This window comes from Epinephelus moara, unplaced genomic scaffold (assembly GCF_006386435.1).
Source record: "Epinephelus moara isolate mb unplaced genomic scaffold, YSFRI_EMoa_1.0 scaffold1146, whole genome shotgun sequence".
Taxonomy (NCBI): Eukaryota; Metazoa; Chordata; class Actinopteri; order Perciformes; family Serranidae; genus Epinephelus; species Epinephelus moara.
This window is the reverse complement of record NW_026078605.1, coordinates 1-22,480: the sequence shown is the minus strand read 5'-3', so window position 1 is coordinate 22,480 and position 22,480 is coordinate 1. Positions and strand designations below refer to the sequence as shown.

At 43.8% G+C, this 22,480-nt stretch overlaps 1 protein-coding gene across 1 annotated transcript; it reads left to right on the top strand.

Annotated features, from left to right (window-relative positions):
- Positions 1-3,020: 3,020 nt before the first annotated feature.
- Positions 3,021-21,822, top strand: LOC126386951 (transforming growth factor-beta-induced protein ig-h3-like). The gene is made up of 8 exons (XM_050039533.1): positions 3,021-3,285; positions 6,374-6,472; positions 19,413-19,477; positions 20,356-20,513; positions 20,778-20,942; positions 21,103-21,249; positions 21,327-21,468; positions 21,554-21,822. Exons 1-8 carry the CDS (start codon positions 3,173-3,175, stop codon positions 21,805-21,807), a joined length of 1,143 nt encoding a protein of 380 aa, XP_049895490.1. The 5' UTR covers positions 3,021-3,172; the 3' UTR covers positions 21,808-21,822.
- The last annotated feature ends 658 nt before the right edge of the window (positions 21,823-22,480 follow it).

The following is a 22,480-nucleotide window of genomic DNA, read 5'->3' as shown; positions in this document are numbered from 1 at the left end:
CATCATGTCTCGCAGGTTTCAGAGAGCAGCAGCAGATGTCCTGTCCTGTGTGTCCGTCTCTCAGAGGTTGTAAAAGTCTCGTCCCCCTCAGTCCTGTGAACTGAGCTGTCGGTGCTGAGCTGATTAAAGCCGACGGCTCAGATTCAAACCGCAAGTTTACATGAAGTGAAGCCTCCTGCAGCTGCAGACGATCAGGACGTTTCCGTGTTTGTGTTTGTTTATCGTTTCACCTCCAGATCTGAACGCAGCGCAGCATCACAGCTGGCTCTCATCACCGCAGGAGGAAGTGCTCAGACCTCAAGTAAGAGTACAAATACTACAGCGGAGATGTACTGAGGTAAAGTCCTGCGTTCAGAACTTAACAGTAAAAACAAAACCATTTGTAATATCACATTTCTCACTATGACATGTGACCTTTATCAACTGTGAAACAACATGTCAAACACATGCACTCAGGCAGGTAGCAGTGACGTCTCGATGACTGCAGCCGAGCACAATGACCCCCTCCTCCCTTTCAAACAAGCAGAATGTGTTGAGACTCACCTCTGTCTGCAGCAGACCAGAGAGACAGGTGTCTTTAAAAGTCTCTGTGTGCTCAGCTCTCAGTACGTCTGTCGCTTCTCACTGAATCGCTGTGGTTTGGAGTTCTTTCTTTTCTAACCTTAACCACAGCAACTTTACGTTAATTATGCAGCTGTACGTTAAGGAGGTAACGTCATTTGTGTGGCGCTAATTAGTAAAATATCATACGAAGCATTCTCTGAGAATACATTGAAAGAAACATGGTGAGGACGTACTTTAAAAAGACTCAAAGCTCACACAGATCTGAACACGTGACTCCAGGAGAAAGTCTGGAGTCCCAAGCTGCCTCCTTACAGGCACTCAGGACTGCTTCCTAGTTTACTGCTATCAGCACATTGGTCACATGATATGTGGATATGTACGACTTTGGGTGCATTACTTTTTGTTGAAAAACATTCGAGCCTGATCCTGGTGCAGGGTGGACTAAACCATTTTCGCCTTTATGGGTGAGAAGGGCCTCTGAGAGCCGCCTCTATTTTTATACAAAGTCCAGTCTTTAAACCAATGTATTCGGCCAAGTTTAATTTATTTATGACACTATTCATTTAGAAAAAAAAATCAAAGAAAACCAAATGTTTTACTCTCGGCTTTTTGAGGGCCCCTGGATAATCAGTCCCCCTTGCCCACCCTCTACAACACCCCTGTCAGTATCGTCATATCTGATCCACCTAAATGAAATATGTTAAAGCTGTTCATCTTTTATCCTTCACCAGCTGGAACCTAAACAGTCTGATCAGATGACTGTATTATCATCAGGTGTCGATGTCACCCTCCTGTCCTCAAAACACCTGAAGAACAAAAAGTATGTCGTCCATGTTGTTTCTGTCCTCAGTGAGCGCAGTGATATTTCAGTCATCTGTAACTGAGACGTATAAAAACATGTCTTTCAACCAGCCTTACCTCAGTCTGATCCTTCAGATGTTTTAGTGGTTTAGATCTGTAGCTCACTTTCTGTGATGTTGGAGGTCAGAACCAGAGCCAGAGAGCAGGAGACTCGTCCCACAGGAAGTCTGTTGAAACCATCAGATCTCAGCTGGAGTCTGTTTCTGACTGAATGAGACTCTGTCTGATTCTGCAGGACGGCAGCTGATCAGTGGGACGCTCACCTGGACAGGTACGTCTCAGTTTGTGCCACGAGTGACTAAAATGGACAAACATTAATTTGTTTTGACCATCAGAGGTGAAAGCTGCAGTGTGTGATGTGACCAGCAGGGGCGCTGTAGAGAGACAAACATGAACTGGTTCAGTGTTCAGACAGAAGGAGAATTAAAAGGGTGGCGTGTGTGTGTGTGTGTGTGTGTGTCAGGGTGAGTGGAGGATGGTGGAGATGTTGCACGCTGAAAGAAAAGACAAAACAAACCAGTCAAACCAAAGGAACATGTGGGAGCTGCAGGAGAGGGAGGCGGACTGAACAACTCAGCTGTGTAAGGTCATCAGCTCAGGTGAGTCCAGGTGAACCTGCTTCCTAACGATGTGCACGGCCGGCCCCACCATCTGCAAGAGGTGGAGGAGCAGAGACACAGGAGGAGCAGAGACACAGACAGTTGAGGAGCAGAGACAGTGGAGGAGCAGAGCAGAGACAGTGGAGGAGCAGAGACACAGACAGTGGAGGAGCAGAGACAGTGGAGGAGCAGAGCAGAGACAGTGGAGGAGCAGAGACAGTGGAGGAGCAGAGCACAGACAGTGGAGGAGCAGAGACAGTGGAGGAGCAGAGCACAGACAGTGGAGGAGCAGAGCAGAGACAGTGGAGGAGCAGAGACACAGGTGGAGCAGAGCAGAGACAGTGGAGGAGCAGAGACAGTGGAGGTGCAGAGACAGTGGAGGTGCAGAGACAGTGGAATAAAACATTCAACATGTCTGACTTAATGAACTCCACTTGGAGCTTTAAATGAAAGTGTTTAATGTACGGTGGCTCTGTGAGGACAATCCACAGCATCAGACTGGATCAGAGTCTTTCTCCGTCTGTTGTTTGTTGGGTGGAGTTTATTTATGTCTCTGACATATGATACTGATGTATTTATGAACATCTGGGGAATTTAATCTGCACTGACTCGCTGTGTTTGTTTTAATAAAGAATGTCAAAAGTCTTTTTTCTTATTTCTTTCTTTTTTGTTAATTTCTGTCTTTCTTTTTGCATTTTTCTTTTTCTTTCATTTTCTTTCCTTCCTCCTTCCTGTCTTTGTTCCTTCATTCTCGGTCTCATTTCTTTCTCTTCTTCTGTTTTTAACTTTCTTTGAGTCGTTTTTCTTCTTTCTTTCTCTCAGCTGACAGTTATGATCTTTCAGTATTTTAACTTGTTGAACTAAACTTTAATCAGACGTTATTATTATATAATTTATGTAAATGAAGGTGATCGGTTTTTCTTGGTGTCTGATATCTCGCCCCTCCTCCTCTTCCTCCTCCTCCTCCTCCTCCTCTGCTTTATAAGTCCCCTCCTGGAGTCTGGAGGGACTGGGGGCTGCGGAGAAGGAGGAAGAAGAAGAAGAAGAAGAAGAAGAAGAAGAAGAAGAAGAAGAAAAAAAAAACAACAGAGAGAAATCAGAGTAAAGCAAGAGAAGAAGAAGAGTGAGGCTCTGTAGTCCGGTTGAAGATGAAGGTGTGTGTCCTGGTCCTGGGTCTGTCCCTGCTCCTCACCGTCTGTGTGGCCCGGTCTCCGTTCCAGGCGGTCCTGCAGCACAGCCGGATCAGAGGCCGGCAGCAGGGGTGAGTCGATCCGATCCGAACCGAGCCGAACCCACACAGAGAGTCTGCACATAGACAGAGAGACTCTGCACACACAGAGGGTCTGAACAGAGTTAGTGCACGGAGACACGCTGCTGTAGCTTCACTGTAACATGCTGTAATGATCATATCATGATCAGCTGTGACTTTATTTATCAGAAATATTTTATTATCTGTTTCAGTCGATCTGATGTGAAGAACAGAGACTTATAAGAAGTAAGAATAAGAGTGTAAAATAGAAGTATGTAAATATAAAGTATTGAAATACAGCAGAAATATAACTGTGCATTATGCAACAGTGTTTAACACTAAGATATTATGAATACATATGTTGACTGTGCTGAGCCTGTCAGCGTGAAACATTCACTAATATGTGCGACATTAATCTGTATAAACTAGTGTTTCACTCAGAAACATAAAATATGTGTTATGCTATAATGTTCACTACAATATGTGCATCTATGGAATAAAAACAACAGTAAGAATAAACATAAGAAATATGTAGTTATTTGCATTATATGTTGAATAAATATTGACATTCAACAGGTGCTGGTGAGAATAGATTAGTGTAGGCTACTGTAGAGTACTGCACAGCTGAATTATTGCAATCACATTCATTTCCTTCAGTGTCTCCATACAGTATTATAATGATATAATTAATAATGATATTACCTCTGTAGTGTCTGTGGTTCTGCTCGCCGGCTGTAGAGTGACTTCATGCTCATTGATCATAATTTATAATCATAATTATCTGTTAAAAGTCATCATGTGATAAAATGATAATGAGCTTATGTTAGATTTTTATTCTGCTGAACGTTTTCAAACTGTTCAGATTAAAGTTCTGTAAACACGAAAAGCTGTGATGAAACTTTGAATCTGATCATTTCCAGAGAGATGAGGTCGACACACCAGACTGAGGTGCTTCTGAATGAATCAGCTGTTTCTGTGGCTTTGATATTATACAGTTATAATAATAATAATAATGTGTTGTGTGTATGAAGTGCGAGTGTTTGTTGTGTCCTGCAGGATGTTGTAAAGTTTATCTGTCCACCTTAAAATTGAAGTTAAGCTCAGATTAAGGTGGAATGAGTCGATTCAGTGGTTAATAAGCAACATTAAAACATTTTGTTCTCTTTAATGCAGATCTAGAAGTTTGGAGGTGAAAACAGACGAAGGTGTGATGTTGTAAATATGATATGAACTTTGAATCTGGAACATAATCTGGTCGTGTGTTCACTGTCAACTTGTTTAATGTAAATGTATGTGTTGCTTATAGTAAATTTCGGCCGTGTCTCAGTGTGTTCGTAAAGGAACTGGGGCCGGTTGCACAAAACTCCTTAAGTGTGACACTTACAGAGTTACAGAGACACTTGGAGAGTTGAGTGATCTGACTCCAGATGGGGCAAATCATTAGTTGACTTCTAAACAATTTATGATGCAAAATCAAAGTGCTCATCTTTAAGTTTGTCCGTCAGGTTCTCACCGTCGCAGAACGTCTCAGGACGCTGTCATTTTTCTCATTTATCACCATAATCTCAGCCTGGCTGTGGTTCGGATGGAGTCAGAGGTACTTTATGTTTTTGTCCTCAGTTTAACCAACTTTAAGCCATTCCTTAAGTATAAGACCAAGATAAGGAGAAAACCTTAAATCCTTAACTTACAGGAAACCTTAAGGAGAAGACTTAAGAATGTTTTAGGCAACCAATTTTATTTCAAGGAAACCTTAACTCAGAATTTAAGGAAAATCTTAACCTAAGGTACTTTGAGCAACTGGCCCCAGAATCCCTTATCAGTCCACCTTGAAACCCCTTAAATCTTTGGTTAGGTTAAGGTGGAATCATTCATTTAAACCTTTATTTAAGACTCTGGAAATCAGCTGAGGGAGACCGTCATTTTTAAAGACGCAGAGCATGAACAAAGACATAAAATCAGTTCACCAACATGAAAACAGTTAAAATAGAAATAAAATCACATAAAACAACAAAAGTGTCAGAGCTCAAAGTTAAACACAAGATAATAAACACGCTGTGGAGCACACAGAGTTAGAAACATTTAAAACGAGATCTGAAATCAGGCATAAACATTCGTAGCAGCGTCAGTGAGTTTAAGGTCTCAGCACATTATTTCATGTTTCAGGTTCACTGGAGTTCAGTAAAGATGATGTGAGTTAAACTAGTCATCTTCAGATTTAAACTCATTGACATGAAAGAGTTAACAGGAAGTTTAACTCAGCTGAATGTGAAGCTGTTCCATTAACGACTCACCTGTGTCATAAAATCAGAAACTCTGCGGTTTGTTTCTGATCCTGTGAGTCGACCGTGTGTTGAAACGTCTGATCTGTGTCGCTGTAAAATCACTCGATAGTCTCGTGATGTCACATTTGTCACTGCATGAAATCTAAGTTTGATTTCACAACATTATTCTCTGATTCTGAAGCAGCTACAGGTCGATAGAAACTGAAACTGACTGTCGGAGCTGAATCGTTTGTCTCTCCGTCCTCCTGAAGACTCTTTAAAGTCTCCACATTCAGAGAGTTTTAGAGGTAATATGAGATGTATGTTGGTCCTGCAGCAGCTGCAGACTTGGTCATGGAAAACCTGAAAAAGTCCTGGAATTTTGTTGTGTATAATGAAACTGTGACAGTAATCTTGCAGGAACAACCTTCAACGTAACGACAGAAAATTAATATGAAGCTGTCGACGTAACGTAACTCTGATATGATGTGACGTTTGCTAGTGTCTTCATTTCCTCCGTGTGTGCCAGCTAGCTGAAAATACAAAGACAGGCAAGTAGGGCAAGAATAGAAATACAGTGGGTCCTGTAAAAGTCATGGAAAATGTCATCTATGACTGTGTGTGGGAACCCTGGATTTTACTCTGTCATCAGTTTGATTCTCTGAGCCCTCGAACCTGTCACATTGAGTTTAAGGAGGAATCTAAAGTCTGAATCCTTTAACAGAAGCTTTCCATGACTTGATTCCAGGCTGCTGTGTGTTTAGATTATTAATAAAGACATGACGTCTGTGTCTTCCTGTCTCTGATCCTGTGTCTGCGTCTCTTTTCTCTTTCAGACCGAATGTTTGTGCCATGCAGCAGCAGAAAGGCACCGACAAGAAATACTTCACCAACTGCAAACAGTGGTACCATCGCAAGATCTGCGGGAAGCCCACGTGAGTCTGAGCCGAGCGTCCGTCACAGCAGAACAACAACACGTGTCATGACACCTCAGTTTGAATCCATTTTAGGGAGTAAAGTGTCTCAAAGTGTTTTTGCTCTTCCTGTGACTGGTGTTGTGCCGACCGTTTGTTCTCAGTGAGTCTGAAAGTGTTTCTCGTGACTTGACTTTGGTCCTGCTGGATGGACTGAGTTTGTGTTTAGTGGACGGAGGAATGTCCCTCTCCGGAGGTGTCCTCACCTCTTATATAACCTCTGAAGAAGAAATGAACCATCAGTGTCAGTTTACCTCCCAGTCCCAAGATCTGCTGCAGGGTTCATTTAAAGGACACGTCCAACAGTTTGACTTTTTGTCCATGTCTCTGTTGTCCATAAACTGAAGCAGAACATCCTGTCTCAGTGTGCAGAGACGCAGCTCAGAGCGAACACAGAGCTTCATCTTACAGAGCAGCACAGCACAACTGTCATCCCTAGTTTTAGACTGTTGCAGTGGTTGTTTTCAGGGCCAGCGGCCATGTTGCAGAGGTAAATGTACGTACGCCCATCTGTGCGTCCATGTGAGGTGTGCTCAGGTACGTTGTTGGTGGACTGATATTTTGAGGCAGCAGAAAAAGACTGATTCACTGACCTACAAAAAACTGGTCCAAAGTCAGAATGGTTTTATTTTCACTGATATTTAAAGAGCACATGATTCAGATAGTGAGATGCTCCAACATCAGCACTGATGTTCTGTAAAATGTGAACGTAGCAGAGAGCTGAGCAGAGCTGCATGGAGACGCTGTGCACATGTAAACACGAGGAGCAGCCTGACACTGTGTCCTAACTGGATGGAACATGAGTGAGCATCAGCGACATAATCAGTTTGATTGCATTGTTTTCTATTGGACAGTCCGAACTGCAGGTGAGCGTTGCATCACAGTGTGACATGGCATTTGAGTTTTGAACTTTTGTCAGATGTCCCATATCTATTTTTATTCTGTAGCTCGTGTTGGAAGCGCTGCACTGGACAAGGAACAGCTGATTCACAAGGTATAAATGAGGAATTACCCACAGGACACCTCCTTATTTCACTTCAAAAACGGTTCAGTCAGGACCACTTTAGTCAAAGAAAACTTTATTTCCATTTGCATATTTGGTGGTTCTGTTCTGGGGCCTCTCTGCCCTTCCATGTGCCTCCATGGAAAGCCTGAGGCAGATAGAGCAGCAAAGACCCCCCCGGGAACAGAACAGATCAGCGTCAGTGACAAACAGAAATGACACTGATAAGTCAGACACAGCATGAAAAGGAGGCGCTGCGGTGGAGGCAGGTTGCAGAGCAGTTTAAATAGGGCGCCCTGAATGAGATCTGCCAATTGGTTGCATAGAAAGGAATCATGTGATCTATCAGCTGATCCACCAGATGATGTAGCTGGGTTGTGAGCTGAGCTTGACATCGTGACTGTGACATGAGATGTGATACAGAGGAGGGACCGTGTACTTCTTACAGCTTGTGTGTCCTGTGGTGTTCAGAGGGCCGCTGAGTAACGTGTTCACACCAAATGTGATGCAAATGTTCGTGTCACGTTACTCACTCGAGTTTGAACACTGGAATATTTTGTGTTGACTCGCTTCATACGTGTGAATGATATGCACGTGAAACAGCTGAATCAATGAATGAACTTCCACCAGTACGTCCTCGGCATCATATATATAGTACCAGAGGAGCTCAAAGCTCATCGACTGTCGCGGTGCTGACTGGTCGCTGATGTTCAGATTTTTCAGCTTCAGCAAAGAAGCGTATGAGGTGAAATCGCACTACTCACTTCATTCGCGTATTTCGTGTCATTCGTGTCACGTCCTTCGTGTCGCCCAGCAGGAATTCACGTCTAATCGTGTCTTTACATTAACTTAACTTACAGTTCATGCAAACTGTTTTATGCGCTACCGGTGTGAACTAGTGTGTATCTTATCTTATCTTATAAGACTGCTCTGCTGATACTTAAACCACTGATACTTGTAGTGCAGATACTCGTACTTCAGTATAATCTTGAGTGCAGCACTGACTGAAGTGGACTCTGATGCTTCAGACTGCAGAAACAAAGAGACTCAGTCAGACTGAAGGAAACACGCACACACACACACACACACACACACACATTATTAATGAGGCTCTGGCAGCAGTGGACCAGCTGTGTCACAGATTTCACTCTGCAGGAGCGGAGCAGGATTACTGTGAGTCTGTGCTGCAGTAAAATGTTCCTCTTGTAAATGTGATAATCACCTGAACTCTTCAGTCGGCTCTCACAGTCTCGTTCCTCACAGACGCTCCTGTCGTCGAGCGTGAACGAGCTGTTGAGTAAATCGTCTCCCTGCAGAGCTGTCGACAGGACATGGGGGACACAGGGACACAGGGGGACACACTAAAAGACGGGGGACATTTGTAGTCCGGAGGACAGAAACAGACTGTTAATATGACGAGAGTTTTATTAAAGGAACAGTTCAACATGAAGGAAAAACCACTCTCCACGATGTCTCCACGCTAAATATGAAGCTACAGCCAGCAGCTGGTTAGCTTAGCTTAGTTATGCTTAGCTTAGCATAAAGAACGGAAGGAGGGGGACAGTTATCTTATCTTATCTTATCTTATCTTAGCATAACATAACCAATGGAAACAAAGTGAACCAATAGCTTATCTTAGCATAAACACTGGAAACAGGGAAGAGTTGGTGTGTGTTAGCGTAAACACTTAAAACGGGGACTGAAAACAGGGGGAACAGCTACCTTAACTTAGCATAAGGTCTAGAAATAGGGGGATAGCAATTATCTTATTTTAGCATAAACACTGGAAACGGAAGAAAACAGGGGGAACAGCTAGCTTAGCTTAGCATAAAGACTGTAAACAGAGGGAACAGCTAGCTTAGCTTAGCATAAAGACTGTAAACAGGGGGAACAGCTAGCTTAGCTTAGCATAAAGACTGTAAACAGAGGGAACAGCTAGCTTAGCTTAGCTTAGCATAAGGACTGTAAACAGGGGGAACAGCTAGCCGGTCTCTATCCACTCATAAAGCCCCTCTCCAGCTGTTAAACATGTTTTTTGTGGTTTGTTTCCAGAGAAAATCTGAAGTGGAAAAAATGTCATTTTCAGTCAGAGTAAATAGTGTTTCCAAATAGTGTGACACAAAGGATATGTGTCATTTGGAAAGTGACAGAGACATTTCCCCAGTAAAGTAATCGCAGAGACATGACAGTGAAATCCATCTGATCATGTGACTGACAGAGAGGAGGAGGAGGAGGAGGAGGAGGAGGAGCATTTACCTGAGTGTTGAACTCTTCCCTTAAAACATCCAGATGTTGATCTCCATGACATCAGTTACTCACCCTGTTACGATGAATTCATGAGAAAAACTGTTTTCAAACTGTTCACACAACTCCTGCAGGAGAGTCCAAGTCTCATTCATCCAGTCACACGCTTAGTGCTTTACAAACACATGACCTTTACACTGAAACCTTTTGTTTTACAACTGAACAGAAAGTAAAACTGTTCTCTGCTCTCTTCACAGCCAGACTCCAGCAGTAGACCAGCAGCTCCTGAGTTCACTGGTGTTAAATCACTGGTTTTATCACTGGAGTCTGGCTGTGAAGAGATTATAGACAAGTTTTACTTCCTGTTCAGTTCCCCATCAGAGAGGCCTGTCTGTTTAGTAGGTACTGAGCATACAACTGGATGAATGAGATTGGGATTAAACTGCACGAGTTGTGTGAGTACAGAAACCTGGATAGTCGTCAGTTTTGAAACCTGAACACATGGGTTTGATTTCTTTGAAAAATGTGCAAAAAATTCAACGAGCGACTTGGTAAGAACTGTCCTGCAAGTGCAAGAAAATTAAAAAACATGACAAGAAAAATAAATATTTTGGAATTACCAAAAAAACTAGAAAGAAAATGTCCAGATGTGTTTTTGGGTGCATTAACTGAAAACTGATGTTTTAAAAGTTTCCAACTTATGTCCTCACTTGTCGCTAACACACGCCCTTGTATGAAATGATTTCGGTCAGAGCTGACCTCTGTTTTTTGGTTTCCGTGGAAACAGCTGTCCCAGCATTTTAACTGACAGTAACAGTTGAAGTGATTCATCCGTCGTTATGTTACGACTAAGTGACAGATTTATGAAGCTGGTCCTGGGTCAGTTCAGTTCAGGTGCTGCAGGGTCTGATAGCCGCTCCACTCTGTGTGTGTGATCAATATATTGATCTGTAAATGAGCTCACAGTGCGTCTCTGATCAATAACAGATGAAAACTGTTTCAGTGAATGAACAGACGTCTGAGGCACCTTCTCTTCTTCTTCTCTTCATGCTCCAGTCAGACTGTAAATGTACATCAGTCTGTATATTTGTTCACATATTTCTGTGTGTGTGTTTTTGTGAAAGTGTGTCTGAGGCTGTGAAGGACTCTCAGTCCATCGGCAGGATGTTGAACGCAGCTTTTAAACTTTTCCCACAAACAGATTCTTTCAGCTCAGATCAGGAAATGGAGGGAAAAGAGGAAGTGAGAGTTTCTGTTTGTAGGAAGTGAAGCTTCACACACACACACACACACACACACACACACACACACACACACACACACAGAGCGTCAGTGTGTGGAAACACTCGGCTCTTATCTGTGACGGGGTAATTACATTTACACTCGTGTCTTTGTGTTTCTGTGGAGGAGGATCAGCAGGTCAGAGGTCAGCAGAAGGAGGACTCATAACTCACTGACCCCCCCCAGACCCCGACTCCCCCTGTCTCCCCCCCGAGACCTCCCCCCTCCTCCCTCTGTCTGCAGAGGTCCTCAACAACACACCACACTGTGTCTCCGACTCCGACCAACAATCTGTTCATTCACTACCTGGCAGACGTACATTTACTCACATACAGTACTTCAGTGCAGATCTGAGGTATTTGTGCTTCAGTGTTTCCTTTAACGCTACCTCCTCCTCCTGTATAGAATATAATCAATAAATAAATGATGATGTGTTATTACAATATAAAGTCATTAAAATGAGCTCCACCTTCAGCAGTGATTTGGCGCCTCCTACAGTTGCACAGTGGTACCACCGTTGTAAATACAGGCCCTCAGTTAGTCGCTGCAGCAGCTCGTACTCAGCCGTTGCAGACTGCAGCACCAGGGTCTGATCTATGGATGGAGAGAACGTTTCCTCATACAACACTTTGTATGATATCCTTCGAATGACGATATGTACTTTACGTAAAGGCACGTACTTAGTGTAAAGTTACTGACGTTAGGTTTAGGAAGAGAAATGTCGTGAGTTCTCTCGGTTCTGAACACTGGTCTCCTGGAGGAAAGTCCTGTGTTATGTGACCCGTCCACCATCCCAACCTGCCTCCTTACAGACCGCTCGGACTGCTTCTGTCTTTACTCCCATCAGTGCTGTAGTCATGTGATCACAGCCTTCCGAAATATGTGGGTTATACACAAACTACTGGCTCATGATTTTGTGGGATGTGTACAAATTTAGGTTACTGTTCATAGGAAAACGTACGAACAGTGCATGAGAACAGCCGGTCTCTTCATACATCCATGTCTGATCCCTGACCGCCCCGACTCCCCGCCAGATTAGCAAACTTTCTGTTGCTGCCATTACACAGGTTAGACCCACAGCTGCAGCTGACGACCAGCCCACTGTGGCCCTGCAGCTGCCGCTCACTCTCCTCCTGGTGAAACCCCCCTGCAGCCAAAAGTGAGGCAGAGGGGCCGCAGGGTGCGTTAGCTAACGCTTGTGTTATTTGTGGTCTGATAAACAGAGACAAGCAAGAGGGGGCAGGGCGAGTTAATGCACCGCATGCAGCTCTACGTGAAGTAAAATTTTACAAATAAGTCCACAAATAAATCCTCGTACAACAGTTCGCATGATATCCTACAAATCAGCGTGACGTTATACCTTAACGTAAAGTTTCTGAGGTTAGGTTTAGGAAAAGAAACATGATGAGGACGAACCTTAAAATGTCTCAAACTTCACTTCGTTCTGAACAGAATAATTCATGCACCACTACAGATGTATGAAGTTTGGATTTATACAATAACAGTTCACCGTTAAAGCCTAGTTAAATAAATAAAGTTAAATTCAAAAGCTACAGTGGTGACTTTGACTTGGTTAAAGGAGGGTAAACAAAATAAAGGGGTGCCTTTGGTTTCCTACTGACACCTGCAAATGAACATACTAAAGGAAACTTAAATAGCCTCAAACACAATTTATTTACATATCATCACCCAAATTAAAATACAGAAAAAATAATTTAAAGGCTAACTGGAGTCCAACGATGATCCAAGTCAGGAAGAAATGCCTCATGTTCACTATTTAAAATGCAAAAACAGGAACCAGGAAAAAGCATTGCATTGTAAAAAAGATAAATATCCAAAAATAAGAAATCAAACTCACCGCAGTGGAATCAAGAAAAGAAACGATCCAGATCTTCTTGTTAGTCGGCTCAGTCTCTTTCTGGTCCTCCACACAGCCGGTCGAGGAAACACCAAAAGTAAGAGTCCATTGAGGTTTATTTATTCCAGCGCAGGCCGTCCAGTCTCCACCACCGTCCTCCTCCCTGGAAAACAAAATTTAAAAAAAGAAAACCTCCCCAAACAATTCCCTGCTCCTTTGATCCCAAAGGCCACGCCCCTTCATCTGTGTGCAGCAGCACACCTGAACCAAGTTAACTAACAGGTGGCAACAAGACAGAGCAGAGCTGAGAGGGAGACACTGTGAGACACACTAGCTATGTTTCCATCCAAAAGTGACTGGAATCATTGGGAAATGCGCATTAAAAGAAATATGAATCCTGTGTGTTTCCATTAAATGTACGGACTTTGGTGAAAACTACGAACTCGTGCAAGTTTTCCACAGTTCCGGAAACAAAACAAGTCTCGCATTCTTCTTCTACGTTTTCTGGCGGTTGGCAACCAGCTTGTAAATGCATTACCGCCTTCCCGACCCGGAGTGTGGATATCACCATGGAGAGAGGTGCGCTACGTCAGACTTAATTCGAACATAACTGTTTCCATCCCCCGTTTTGCGAATCAACATTTTGCGAATCAGCCGAAACCCGGCTAAAGCGAGTGTATTTTAGTTTGTGCGAATCAGGGGATTTTAATTTGAATTTTGGCGTTTCCATCATAATTTTCCGATGCGATACTTCTAGATGCTCATCTAAACAGGCTGATGGAAACATGGCTAATGACAGTATATCTGAAGGCTCTTCTACTTTAAAACCCTCTAACATCACTGTACATGTCTCATGTCTCTGCCCTCACCTTCGTGACCGTGTCACAAGTTCTTCGGATGTCTGTACTTAGTACGAGTCTGTACGAGACCCGACATGGTCACCATAGTGACTACAGGCCAGACACAGGTGCACTGTCACATGATTTGGAAGTCGCCATTTTAAGAAGGAGAAGTTGTGTTATGTTGCTTCAAAGTGATGAACACATTAGTGCATATATTTAAGCAATATCACACTCGAGCTTGTGATGTTGTACTCTGATATCGTCACGGCTGTGATTCGGTCGTAGGCACGAGGCCGCAGGCATGGCTTTTTATACAGCAGTTCAACAGTTAAATAAGCAAGGCTGATTAAGAAATGTTGAAAAATGAGGACAAAATAGATAATTTAAGCATTTTATTTGTCTTCCGCCAACAAAAATAGTTCCCTCAGGACTCCGCTGTCACCGTTGCTATGTAACGCAGACATGGTGCGCCAGGCACTTACTCTTTATACACATTTATCTGCACGTTTCCATTAATTGTGCAGCCGGTGAAATAAGTCTCTGGTGACTGCATGGTGGACTGTCGCTTCACAGGCACAGCCGACTCTGCCTTCTGATCTGACAGTATGTTGCTTTTCTCCAAGTCATTGAGCTCCGCTGATGAAACACTGACAAACCTGGATGTGTGCTCAGATGGATTCAGCTTCTCCTCTCCCTCATCTTCCTCTGATGACCATTCATAGTTCAATTCAAAACTTATTTTAGGAAATAAATCCATATTTTTGGCTGTTTGACAGTGGATGAATTAATTAGCCTACAACGCAACTGCTGACCTAACTGACACTAACCGTCAGTTTTGATTTGATTGTTGATTGCAATCAGCTGTGAGGCGGAGTGATACATACACAGTGAAATAACCGTGATGTTGTACTCCAATATCATCACAGTTTTACTGTCTCTCGACCAATCAGATTGCAGGGCCGGAACTAACTGTTGTATAATAAATATTAATCTGCATCATAGTGCTTTTACTTTGGTACGTTAAGAATCATTTGATGCTAATACCTCTGTACTTTTACTTGAGTAAATGTTTTGCTTGTAACAAAGTATTTCTGCTCTGTAGTGTCACCACGTTTACTCAGTACTCCTTCCACCTGCAGACGTCTCTCTGGTATCAGCTGCTCCGTTTGTGTTTCACCGTCAGTTCCCAGCTGACAGATCCAGATATACTCCTGCAGGTGCAGAGTGAGTCCATCAGCTGTCACTCCTCATCATCACTCAGCTCCTCTTCCTCTCAGTTTAAATATTATTTATTTAGTTTCTCAACACAAACTTTATCACTGCTCAGATTCTTTCCCTCAGAGGAGCTGAACTGTTTCCATTAAATCTGAAACTATCTGATCAGCTCTTGGACGTGTCTTCACCTCCGTCACGTCCTCTCTGAGCGTGTCCTCCAGCTGGACACTCAGTGATGGTTTTGTCCTCCAGAGGGCTGAGAGTGCAGTGGCAAAGAGCAAAGTGAACCTGAAGTATTTGTCTTCACAATGCTCAGGTTAGACAAACTACAACTCATCCTTGATTCAGACCCCTGTGAAACAAACTGTACTCAGCCCATCTCCTGAGGTGGTTCGTTTCAGAGCGGTCTGAGTTCTCTGGAGTGTTCAGGTATGCACGAAAAATGCTGAGTCATTGCGAGGAGTCCGCTTGGAGGACTGAAAGGGACCAAGTGGCATCTATCCACTCAGCCTGTGACTCCAGTTTTAGCCTTATTGAATATGTTTAAAGAGAAAAACATTTTGAGTCAAAGACTTAAAGTTTAATGTAACGGGATGTTGTCAGCTATAAAGGATCAAAACGACTAAGGTGACTAAAACTAGTCAGCATTCTTGTGAGACTAAATCTGAAATAGCTGCTGAATGAACACATGCAGCTGGAACTGTGAGAGAAACTGTAAATCCTCAGCAGGAGCTCTGAACTAAACTCAACACAGGTTGAATGTACAGGTGACGTGTTTCATCCAAAGGTCAGCGGAGAAAAACAGTAAAACGTGTAATTTGGAGTCGTAAAAGCAAAGACCTGTAACTGTGAGGCATTTTAAATGTGAGGAATGTGAGGGTATAAATCAGACGTCTGGAACACAACGTGTCTTTATTATATTTAATACTGGCTCCCTGTCGCTCCGTCCCTCTGTAACCAGCACGGCTCTCCGGGTTCGCTGCCTCAGTCCGGAGCAGCTTTATGTGAAGCTTCAGACATTTTATTCTCTGCTGGATGTTTCTGGAAGGTTTCCCCCGAGCCGGCTGAATTACTGCGACCTCGCTCTGTTTGTTTTGTCAGAAATCCACGGCGGCCATCTTTGTTTATGTGGAGACCAAACGGGAGTCGAGTTTCCATCTGGTTTGATAATCAGTCCAGTGTGTGTGCCAACACACACACACACACACACACACACAGTCAGTAGCTGATCTCCATCTGTTTACATTTTACTGCCGGTGTGATGGAGGCTGCAGGAGCTCTGGACTCTGTGTCTCCAGACGATACATTAGATTTCATTAAAGACGCTGCTGCTGAAAGACACAGTGAGACGGAGACAGAGGGAGACACAGAGACAATGAGACACTGGGACAAGACAAAATAAGGACCCCAAAGACACAAACCCTGCACACAGTCTGTGTGTCTCACTCCTCTGTAGCAGAGGTGGTGGGGCCCTCTGTGTCTCTGAGCTCAGGGGCCCATCGTCTCATAATCTGTCCATGGTTAAATGTCCCCTGATGATGCTGCAGTGACATCACCGCTCTGACGTCATCACTGTCAGCAGAAAAACACTGATCCACCAGGTGAGCTGGGTTTTAAAAGGAGATTTCATGTTACCCAGAACACACGTGTGATTAATTCAGAGCCTGAATACAACCTGTTTACTTCCTGCTCCTCAGTTTGTGTGCAGAGTGAAGTTGGAAATGTCCCGTATGCACCTGAGTCATGTGGCTCGTGGTTTCTGTTGGAGATTTAAAAGTTTAAATCTAAAACCTGTGACGTCATGAATGTTGTCACGGTACAAACTGCATCAGTGAACCTTCGATGTGCTTGTCAAGTTTTTATTCACGTCACATGAAAAACATAAAGTCTTCAGACAGTGTGAGATGGTCCTGCAGCCTCGGCTCTGTCAGCTGTTTCTGCTCACTCTCTGAACTCCTCTGAGAGAAGTCCTGATATTTATATGACTGATGTAGACAGAGGAGAGACCTGCGGCTCTGTGACACTTTATTTTGTAGTGCGTAGGAAGTGTGGAGCCCGGCGGCGGCTCCTGGTGCTCCGGTGTTTTTCCTGGCGGTGGTTGTGGGTCCCCCGTCAGGCGTCTGCTCTGGCTGCAGATTCTTCTTCTCTCTGAGGAAATGAGCTTTATGAGCCCAGACGGCTGAGCCACATTTATTATGGAAATCTCTACAGGAAGTCACGAAGGGCTCGGCTCGGCCTGCACGCTTCATTACAGTCCACATGTGACCAATCCTCCCCAAACCGCTGGTTCCTGCTCAGAAACTCAGCTCTGTGACAGCAGAGCAGTTTTCCCTCAGTAAACACCTTCAGCAGCGCCCAGCTGTTCGACGCTCTGAACAGAATCTGTACTCATGTCAGTCAGTTCAGTTTCCTTTGGTTTAATCGGCAAAAACATTTCAGTCAAATTGTCTTTGTGCACTTTTCATTAAGAATTCAGCTCCAACTGTTTCTATCTTTGTTGTGTGCAGTTACCATGGTTACAGGCATCACAACCATGTGACTCTGCAGTGATACAACTCTCATTAGGAGCTCTCACCTAGCATTAGCATTAGCATTAGCACATCTACCTGTTGATTGTCAGCAGCTGCTCCACTGACACTGTTCACTGAGCTTCTCCTCTCGAGCTGTTTGTTCACTGAACATCTGGAGGAAAACTCAGATGTCTGACTGTCCACATGAACCCTGAACACACCTCTTTTGTTATTTCATATATTTTGGGGCATTTTCTCTTTTATTTGACAGACGACAGTGTAGAAATGTGGGAGAGGTGTGATGTACGTTGTGGTGATGTGGCGAGTGCTGCTCAGCTACCAACGCTCTCCTCGCTCGTTCCTTCAGAGAGCACCATTAAAGATGGCCGACTGAAAGTAACAGTTGGTGTTTCTCAAAGTCAAGGATCCTTCCTTGGCTGGACGAGTCCTACCAACAGGCTAACGAGTGTCCCCAGGTGTGTGTCATTAACCCTCAGGTTATCCCTCAGGGGATTTTGGTACAGCTGAGGATCCACACATGCATCCTTAAAATTCTCTGAATGAAGGACTCAGTTCTTGGTAGAATCTGAAGGATCCTTGACACTGGAACAGTCCTTAGGTTGGGTCTGACGACGTAGCATCCTTGAAATTCAGCCATCTAAGGATCCGCCCTTGACTTTGAGAAACACTCAGCGTGTCGCAGTGAACTACTGGTGCACTCTAAGCAGTCCAAAAGCTGAGTGTGGAATGACGGACACCTCTCACCCTCAACGGTCGCCATCTTTGTGACGTAGCATACTTCTCAACTTCTGACGTGGCGTCTGGAGACAACAAGGAGCCTGTTAGTTCAACATGTTTTTGCACAAAACTGTTGTCAAATAGAAGCCATCAGCCATGATCAATAATGCGAGTGCCAACATTAGCTTAGCTTGTTTTTGGCAGCTGAAACCATTTCCCTCATAATAAACAATAAAATGTGAAGACAATAAAACCTCCACATAAAAGCATTTTAAGTGATTTATCCTGGCTTCATATGAGCAGAGGAAATCTCCACCAGTCGCTAGGCTAATTTATACAATGTAAAATGCCATAGGCTTGTGCTAATAATGTTAGCATGTCTCTAGTAACCCATGTGTAATGTGTGTTTAATGTGTGTTTTGAATCAGTCAGACTTTACAGCACTTCACAGGAAGTGTGTGGAGGTGTAACTGCAGCGACACAGACACGCCGCCACACAAGTATAAATCCTCACAACGGCGTGGGGCCACGTGCGTAGACGATGGCGTAGAGCTGACACAGTATAAATCTGCCTTCACTGTGACCAGACACCGACTGTCGATGAACTGGAACCATAAATCATCAGATAACTTCAGACACAAAGTCGCTGACACTGAGAAGCTTCTGATTAACGAGCCGCAGGTCAAACAGACAAATCAAAGTCTCTGTTGGCCACTGGATGAAACTGTTGGACCAATCAGGAGCTCCAGATTCTGCTGATGCGAGCAGCTCTGTGAGGCCGCCATGTTCTCTGTAAATAAAACCGAACTGTTAAACAGATGATGATAAAACACGATGCTGATCACCGTGCGGCGCTCCATCAGCCTCTGAACGCCGTCTCCCTGTGGACGATGAAATAACGTTTACTGTCATGTAAAGCAGATTATTGTGGGAAGCTCTTTGTTTATGGCCTCGTGGAAACAGTCTCACAGCGTGAGACCTGATTGTGCTCATAACTTTATTGGCATCATTATACACAGACAGGAATTTATGTGTCTCCTGAAATATTACAGACAGGTTACGAGCTCCTGAGGTGGAAACTGAGAGCTTTATAGATGTGTTTTTTTACCTGAGGCTGAAATCTGCAGAACGCGTCGCTGTGAGGACACGTCAGAGAGGAAGGAGGCAGGAAGTGGATCCTCATGTGTCCTTGTGTTGTTTCCTGCTGCAGGGTCATCACCTACGAGTGCTGTCCTGGTTATGAGAAGATTCCTGGAGAGAAGGGCTGTCCTGCAGGTATGACCTCTGACCTCTGACCCCTGACACTCAGCACAGCGTCCATAACTCAGAACACTCAGGACGTCTTTGTTATTTCAGGAAGAATAAAGTTACATTAATGTGTTAATATAATGAATGAACGCAGGGTAACTGATTCATAAACATGACAGAGACATGACTGCATGTCTTCAGCTGTAGAGACACAAAGTGATTTTAAATTTTGATGAGAATGTTAATGATAAAATGTGTTACTGATGAATGAATGAACTGATTTCTCCTTAAAAAAAATACTTTTTTAAAATTCATTTTAAAAACAGGTAGAAGAGGAAATGTATAAACTTAACTTATTAAACCTGCCGTGAATAAAACATAACTTAATATAAATAACTTTAAAAAAACAACTTACAAATGTTATTTATAAAAAAATAACAAATAAAATCTTTGCTTTTAAAAACTTTTAAAAATTAAATTCGTGAAAAAAATAAAAATTCTGCTTTTAAAAATGTAATTTAAATTAAAAAAATATAATTTTCACTTTTAAAAACCTAATTTATAAAAAAGTAACATATAAAAATGTTAAAAATTTTTAAAAATCCCTTTTAATACACAATTTATATGTAAAAAATAAAAACTTTACTTTTAAACTTTTAAAAAATTAACTTACAAAAGAATTATCTGTTAAAAATGTAACTTTTGTGAAAACTAACGTTTAAACTCTCTGTGCTGCTGTGGCTGAACCTTCGTCCCTGAACACAGACACAGATGCATTGTGGGTGTTCTGCTGTGACTGTTTGTTGTTGTTGAGACAAACAGGAGGATCACTGGTTTATTTTCATGTGCTGAGAGTTTGTTGATCATAAGTGTGTGTGTGTGTGTGTGTGTGTGTGTGTTTGCAGCGCTGCCTCTGGTGAACATCTACAACACTCTGGGCGTCGTCGGAGCCTCGACCACTCAGATGTACTCTGAACGAGCTCAGCTGAAGGACGAGATCGAAGGGCCGGGAAGCTTCACCTTCTTCGCCCCGAGCAACGTGGCCTGGGCCGCCCTGCCGACAGTCAGTACACCCTCACATCCTCACACACACACACACACACACACACACACACAGCGTCCTGCTGCCACAAAGACTCACCACAGCACCAAATACGGGCTGTGCACATGTGACAGACGCTTAGATTTTAGGAGGTCGTCCTCGCTCCACTGAGAAGACGACCCGGTGATATAATGATAACGGTGTGTCCCCGTGTCTGTCCTCAGTGTGTTGTTGTCTTCATCACGCTGAATCTTTGTTGTTGTTGTTGTTGTTGTTGTGTCGCAGGAGATCCTGGACGCTCTGGTGAGCAACGTGAACATCGAGCTGCTGAACGCTCTTCATTACCACATGGTGAACCGCCGGCTGACCTCCAACGAGCTGAGACACGGATCCTCCTTCACCTCCATGTACCAGGACTTCCCCGTCCACATCCACCACTACAGCAACGGGGTCAGTGATACACTACACACACACTGTATACACACTACATACACACTGACATGATAACTGACATGTTAGGACACGTTAATCAGAGTCTACACTGATCCAAAAATCCAGTAAAGCTCCAGTTACACTGCAGCAGTAACAGTCATCTTCTTCTCCTCCTCAGATTGTGACGGTGAACTGCGCTCGTCTGATCAAACCCGACCAACACGCCACCAACGGCATCGTGCACGTAGTCGACCGCGTCATCACCGCCGTCTCCAACAACGTGCAGACTGTCCTCGACATCGACGACGACCTGGAGACGCTGCGTGTGAGTACCTCTGTCAATAATCCAGAAGCTTCAGGAGATCAGCATTGTTTTATTCACCGAGTTACTTTCTGTATCAGACGGCGATGGCGGCTGCAGGTCTGACCACTGTGTTGGAGAGCGAGGGTCAGTACACGCTCTTCGCTCCCACCAACGAGGCCTTCGAGAAGATTCCTCAGGGGACCCTGAACAGGATCTTGGGAGACCCCGTGGCTCTGAAAGGTGACCAGCAGGAGGCGCTCTGATGTTGATAACTGTCTGTGAACAGCATGAACCTGACTGTCTTGTACCTGACCCCCCCCGCCAGACCTGCTGAACTACCACATCCTGAAGCACATGCAGTGCGCCGAGTCCATCGTGTCGGGGACGCCGATGGAGACGCTGCAGGGTACCGTGCTGGAGGTCGGCTGTGACGGAGACGAGATGACCCTGAATGGGAAGGCCATCATCACCAAGAAAGACCAGCTGGGAACCAACGGAGTCGTCCATTACATCAACGAGCTGCTCATCCCCGACTCAGGTACTGATACAGCCAACAAGGCAAGGCAAGTTTATTTGTAGAGCACAATTCGTACACAAAGTAATTCAAAGTGCTTTACAGAACAAGGAAATGCATTAAAATCACAATACAAATAAAAACATAAATAATCATTATAAAATGAACTTTAAAAGAGAAGAGTGCAGATAAGATCCTTTCAGTCGTATGCACAGTGAAATAGAGCTGTTTTGAGCCTAGATTTGAACATTGTCAGAGAGGCCTGTCTCACATCTTCAGAAAGACTGTTCCAGATTTTAGCTGCATAAAACTGGAATCCTGATTCCCCATGTTTAGTCCTGACTCTGGGCACCAGCAGGAGGCTACCAATGCTACCAGTACAACCAACACTACCAAAACTACTACATCCACACTAAAGTGGGATTTACACTTGTCCATCAGCTCTATGCAGAGCCTACGCTGCAGCCTGTCATGCTGTTGTGAGCATTTATACTTGTGCGGTGGTGTGTCTGCGTCACTCTGCAGTTACACCTCCAGGACACTAGCTGGCGGCAGAGTTTGTCTGTGCTGTAAAGTTTAGTTGATTCAAACCACACATTAAACACAGATTAAACACAGATTAAACACAGATTAAACACACATTAAACACAGATTAAACACACATTAAACACACATTAAACACACATTATACAACAGTTAGTTCCGGCCCTGCAATCTGATTGGTCGAGAGACAGTAAA

Coding starts and splice junctions, on each gene's coding strand:
- LOC126386951 (XM_050039533.1), top strand. CDS start 3,173: ATGAAGGTGTGTGTCCTGGTCCTGGGTCTGTCCCTGCTCCTCACCGTC. Junction 20,514..20,777: donor CCTGGGCCGCCCTGCCGACA/GTCAGTACACCC, acceptor GTTGTGTCGCAG/GAGATCCTGGACGCTCTGGT. Junction 21,469..21,553: donor AGACCCCGTGGCTCTGAAAG/GTGACCAGCAGG, acceptor CCCCCCCGCCAG/ACCTGCTGAACTACCACATC.